A 6,000-nucleotide genomic window follows, 5' to 3' on the forward strand; every position below is an offset into this window, starting at 1 on the left:
ACATCCACTCTGTTTCGTCTACAATCTTCTACCCTGGGATACGGAGTTGCCAGTCTTGCCCTGCGTTCAACCATGGCAACACAATCATTGTCCATGAGAAATTAAAGCTTCGGGCTGATTGATTTTACTAGTTAGACTGCTTGCATTAAAATAGATTCAATTTAGCTTTGTATTCCCTTCGTCCATTTACCTGCCTGCTTTACCTACCGGACATTATTTTTTCTTTTCTCTGGTGTCTGGGCCATGTTCAGGCAGAAGGGATTAATCAAATCAAGTTTATTGACATTTACTGATATACATATATATAACATATATAACCATCTAATGTATGTAGAAAGGAGACAACATTTCTCTGAATCAGGGTGTAAAGCACAGTAGTACGCATAACACACGATAATTTATTAGATTAGATTATGAAAACACTCAGTCCTCTTTTATTGTCATTTAGAAATGCATACATGCATTACGAAATGATACAATGTTTCTCCGGCGTGATATCACAGAAAACAAGACAGACCAAAGACTAACACTGACAAAACCGCATAATTATTACATATACTTACGAAGGTAAGGATAAAATCTACAGATGAATCACACATAAATATCAAACTAAACTGCATTAAAATCAAATACTGTAAGGCAGAGAACAGATTATCCGGTGACACTTCGAATGTGATGCATCGGGGAGTTCAGAAGCCTAGTGGCCTGGGGGGAAGAAACTGTTTCCCATCCAGACCGTTTTTGTTTTTATACATCGGAGTCTTCTTCCTGATGGTAGAAAGTCAGAGAGGATGCTGGATGGATGGGTGGGATCCTTCATAATACTAAGGATTCTATGTACGCAGCACTTCTGATAAATGTCCTTGATGGATCTCCTTCGACCATTAGCTTAATTGTATAGGTGTCATTCGTTTTAATTATTTTGGCACAAGATTGTGGGTTCCTGTGCTACACTGTTCTATATTCTATGACTGTACCTTCCCCACAACACCCACTTGGAGCCTCATTCCCCTGCCAACTCAGTCTAAATTGCAACATTATCAAATCTCCCAGCCAAGGTGTTTTATGATGTTTAAACTTGTGACTACTGGAGCTAAATAATTGTGGCATCTGGATAGGAATTGAGAAGGATTTGTGATCAAATCATGTGAATTATTTTTGTGGTGGGGGAGGGGAGTGCTGATCTTCTTTGTACGGTTTCATGGTGTTTCTTTGTTTTGTGGCTGTCTGTGGGAAGACTAATTTCAGGGTTGTATACTGCATACCTACTTTGATAGTAAATATACTTTGAATCTCTGATAAATTTACCCCCGGTTTAGTATTCATGAACAGGGAATCTCCAAGCAGCCCGTAACTATTTAAAGTTTTATTTTGAAGGTCTACGTTAGCTGCTTTAGGACGTAGCTGTGAAATAGCAACCAAGCAATATGAAGGCAGCTTTGAATTCCAGCCGCTGTCCTGGATTAGCACCTGCGGTGTAAATATGCAGTGTGGTAGATTAATGTTGAGCTGTAGTAAAGATTGGGGATCAATTCATGCTGCGGTCTGTAAGGAGATTGTAAGTTCTCCCGGTGACCATGTGGGTTTTCTACAGATGCTCCGGTTCCTTTCCGCATTCCAAAAAGGCATAAGGGCCTTGCTACGTTGTGAGCATACAGTGTTGTCTTCAGAAATACTACGACCCTTGTGGGCTGTCCTCCTGCACATATTTGGTCTGTGTTAGTTGTTGACATAATGTATTTATACTATTGAAGGCAATCCGTTTATGCCCACACTGGAACCCAGCACTCTTTGATTGGCTTAGTGTAGCATTCTTGCCTGTGACTCAAAGTCAAGAGTTGAATTATATTGTCATGTGCACAACTACAGGTATGCACGGGTGCAGCAGCGTCACAGGCATACTGTATCATAGAAGCAGCCTTCACAAGAAAGGCATACATTAAACTTTCAGAAGATCCACTCCGGGGACAGGTACCTGGTCTTGGCTGACTCACCAGCATAGTGGAGGGCAGTCTTTCATTGCCCAGGGTGCAATCTTGCAGATGGGATTGAATATTAAAGCACCCCACAACAACGACAAAACCTAGCTAATGCAAGTAAAAGTAGATTACATGCTAATTTACTTCTCTGCTCTTCATGGAACTTTTGTTTTACATTACGATAGTGGATTTTACTTTGGAATTCCCTGAGACAATTAACGGCATTCTTGAAAACTCAAAACTATTCTTTTCATCAGCTGATTAACGGGGGTGGAGGTGGAAAACTGCTAAGCCGGCATGTATTGATAGTGCAGTGCAGGCATTGATGCAGTAGTCCATGCAGTTTTCAATGCATTTTCCCTGCTGTAGAATTGTGACTGAGCTGTTCTATTTCTCATAGAAATGGCAGAAGGAACATCCTGGGCAAACAGTGAAGTGCCTTCAGATCTAGTGCAGACTGCCCCCGCTCTGTCAACAACTGGATCTGTTTCACAGTCAAGGTAAATAAGCTATAGCTGGATTTGTATTTCAATACCTCAGACTTAAAAATTAATGGGGAACACTTTCTTAAACTATTAGTAATTGCTGATTAACCTGTTAATTTCTCCTCTAATAATCACTTCTATGTGGGGGGTGACTTGATAGAGGTACTTAAAATTATGAGGGGGATAGATAGAGTTGACGTCGATAAGATTTTTCCATTGAGAGTGGGGAAGATTCAAACAAGAGGACATGAGTTGAGAGTTAAAGGGCAAAAGTTTAGGGGTAACATGAGGGGGAACTTCTTTACTCAGAGAGTGGTAGCTGTGTGGAATGAGCTTCCAGCAGAAGTGGTTGAGGCAGGTTCGATGTTGTCATTTAAAGTTAAATTGGATAGATATATGGACAGGAAAGGAATGGAGGGTTATGAGCTGAGTGCAGGTTGGTGGGACTAGGTGAGAGTAAGAGTTCGGCACGGACTAGAAGGGCCGAGATGGCCTGTTTCCGTCCTGTAATTGTTATATGTTACATGTCTTTCCAAGTTCTTGTCAAAATTTGAAAACCTGCCATTGAGCACAATTTGCTGAAAGATACTAAATAGCTTCCAACTACTTACACCCTTACCCAAGAGTGTAACAGCCGAATAATAGAAATGGATTATTGCTGTTCTGCTTGACTGTTCCGTCTTTCTTTTTTATCCAACAGTGTAAACCCTGGGTTTTCATTGGATGTAGAAGTTGCCTTAGCAACAGGACAGTTTCTTGCTCCACAGAGTCACCACTCAAGCAGCGTCGCATCGCACTTTGAATCACGAGGTGAAACACCATGTTCGTTTAATGACGATGACGAAGATGATGACGATGATGAAGATGACTGCTCTTCGCTTGTTGAAGGAGAGTAAGGAGGGTGCTGACATACTTCTCAAGCTGCTCATGTGTGCTTTTAATGAAGCTGTACTGTACTATGTTTCACCATCCGCTCTTGTCAACTTTGTGACTGACCCTAGCAAACTGTAAGCTGAGGGGAGAATAATAAACACCAATGCTGTGTGAATGTACGGAATTCTGTGATGCAGCCTCGAGCTTGTTGCTACACATTTTTACATCCAGTAAAAAATGATCCAAAGTTGATTGGCTGGCACAGTTTTAATAGCTGCTACTTTTTTTTTTGTTCTGGTTTGTTTTACCTTTCAATCTTGCCCTTGACCATTTCTACCTTTTAGGAAAGCTGTGAGGTAGACAGCCCGGTTGTTCCAGTGTTGAAGTTATAAATGTGCTTGTTGTGGGTGATGTTTGGAGTTTGGAGGTGTGCTGAGGTGACAAATTGCTTTAGTTATATTCCAATTTTTACATTGCTGAGGCTAGTGGAGCCCATGGAGACATTGAGGCGGTGAAGTATTTGGAGCAAGTAACATAAACTTCCTCACGCGTTTCCCCATATTAAAAGCAAGAGACTCCGATGTTGGCGGAAGCTAATGTGTAGCATCCATTTGGAAGGATCTCTTTCCCCCCCCCCCAAAAATTTAATTTTGTTGTCTTAAGTTGACTGTGAATGATTTTCTGAGTGTTGAGCAACAAATCAACTAGCATTCCTTTTTTTTTCAATGGCATCGATCCAGAAGGTGAGGAGAACAAGTTCAAGGTGTTGATCATGTCCAAAAACAGTGATCAGCAACATATTTAAGATGGCTGCACTCTAGCCTGTGGCTGTGCTGATTGATCTGATGAGATGTTTCTCTGTACTGATTCGAAAGGTGCCAACTTTCATCCCTAGAATTAGCTAATCCTCAAGTCACTGCGACTGATCTCCAGTCTCAATTAGAGGATTGGTTAGACTTAGCTATCCTGATCTCTGTTCAGCAATTTCCACGCAGATCTACTTGTTCCGAGATCGGGCAAGATTAGAATCAGCCCAGAAGAGGTGTAGTCAAATAATTTTAGCAACAGTCAGTTGTAGAGGATCACTAGTGAATTATGATCCTTATGTGGAGGAACCAGGGGATGACTGGGTCCAGAGAGCTATAGCTGAACAAGAAGCATTTTCAGGTAGAGGAGAAATAAAATAACAAGTAGTGTAAGGAATCACTTTATTACTGACTTCCAGCTTATGTACATTGAATGATGGCAAAAGCGGCCATCTTTCTCGGATGTAACTTTTACTCTTTCACAGAATAATATCAGATAAAATACAGGTTCTGCTTGATGCACCAGGCAGAATAATTGCTGAAATTCAAATAATTTACAGCCATGCGTTCATGCACCAACCTCTCCTTTCAGAGTCTGTCATCTGCAGATGTAAACCTTGATGAACTCAATGAGGGTGAATTGATTATGGACATTTGTGGAGAACAGGCATCAGCGTATCAGACAGCCCTCTCTAGGTCACACGCCATTTACTATTGCAGCGACCACATAACAGAAGGGCTGTGATAAGCTGTCGTTTGTTACTGTCTGTCTGTTCGAATATCCAAGACCAATTTCAATCCTTTTGTGTTCTCCTTTTGTAAATAATTAGCCATGTTCTTAATTTTTCATTGAAGTTTTATATCCACTTGGTAGAAATCTGTTCACCGTGTGTATATTTATATATATAAAGAAATCTGTTGTGCTACAAGTGACATGTTATGATATACATACCTTTTGGTATGGTTTAAAACAAGGACATCATTATTGACTGTGCTAATGAACATACCTGCATGGCCTTTGGTGATGATTCCTGTTTTATCAGGGCGAATATTTCCACGATAAACTTTTAAAAAATTGTATTGTAGAACATGGAATAAAATAATTTAAAGACAATCAAATGTAAAGCTTCCTCACTGACTGGTGTGGACTGCACAGGATTGAAGTAAGCTGCAGAAAGTTGTGAACTCAGTCAGTTCCATCATGGGCACCAGCCTCCCCAGCATACAGGACACCTTCAAAGAATGATGCTCAAAAAAAAAGGCAGCATTCATCGTTGAAGGCTCCCATCACCCAGGACATGCCCTCTTCTTATTGCTACCATCAGGGAGGAGGTACAGGAGCCTGCCGGCACACACGCAACGATTCAGGAACGGCATCTTCCCCTCTGCTACCTGATTGCTGAATGGACATTGAACCCATGAACGCCACCTTCACTAATTTTTTTGCACTAATTTAATTTAACTATATATACACAATGTAATTCACAGATTTTATTATTATGTACTGCTGCCGCAGAGCAACGAATTTCACAACATATAAACCTGATTATGATTCTTCTCCCCCCTCTCTCACTTTCCTGTTCTGGCTTCCTCCCGCTTCCTTTCCAGTCCTGATAAAGGGCTGTGGTGTGAAACATCAACTGTTTATTCTTTTCCATGGATGCTGCCTGACTTGCTGAGTTCCTCCAGTACTTTGTATGTGTTAATGTGTATAGCTTCTCCATGTTTAGTGGATGTTCAGGAATGAATTTTAACATCGTTTTCACATGAATGAAATATTCTTTTTTCAGTATACCCCAGTTAAGATGATGTTGTAGCATCAGCTATAATAGTCTTACTCAGTAGTATTGTCACAGT

The 6,000-nt window shown here is 40.8% G+C and overlaps 1 protein-coding gene across 6 annotated transcripts in view; it reads left to right on the forward strand.

Annotated features, from left to right (window-relative positions):
* LOC140196225 (transcription factor Dp-2-like) overlaps window positions 1–5,262 on the forward strand; it is a 275,695-nt gene extending 270,433 nt beyond the window's left edge. For all 6 annotated transcript variants that reach the window (XM_072255038.1, XM_072255039.1, XM_072255041.1 and 3 more), the window contains 2 exons: window positions 2,380–2,479; window positions 3,165–5,262. In XM_072255038.1, coding sequence (XP_072111139.1) covers window positions 2,380–2,479; window positions 3,165–3,360 — 296 coding nt within the window. In that variant the 3' untranslated portion in view covers window positions 3,361–5,262. The remainder of the gene's footprint in view (window positions 1–2,379; window positions 2,480–3,164) is intronic.
* Window positions 5,263–6,000: the final 738 nt, after the last annotated feature.

This window comes from Mobula birostris, chromosome 4, assembly GCF_030028105.1.
Source record: "Mobula birostris isolate sMobBir1 chromosome 4, sMobBir1.hap1, whole genome shotgun sequence".
In the NCBI taxonomy this organism is placed as follows: Eukaryota; Metazoa; Chordata; class Chondrichthyes; order Myliobatiformes; family Myliobatidae; genus Mobula; species Mobula birostris.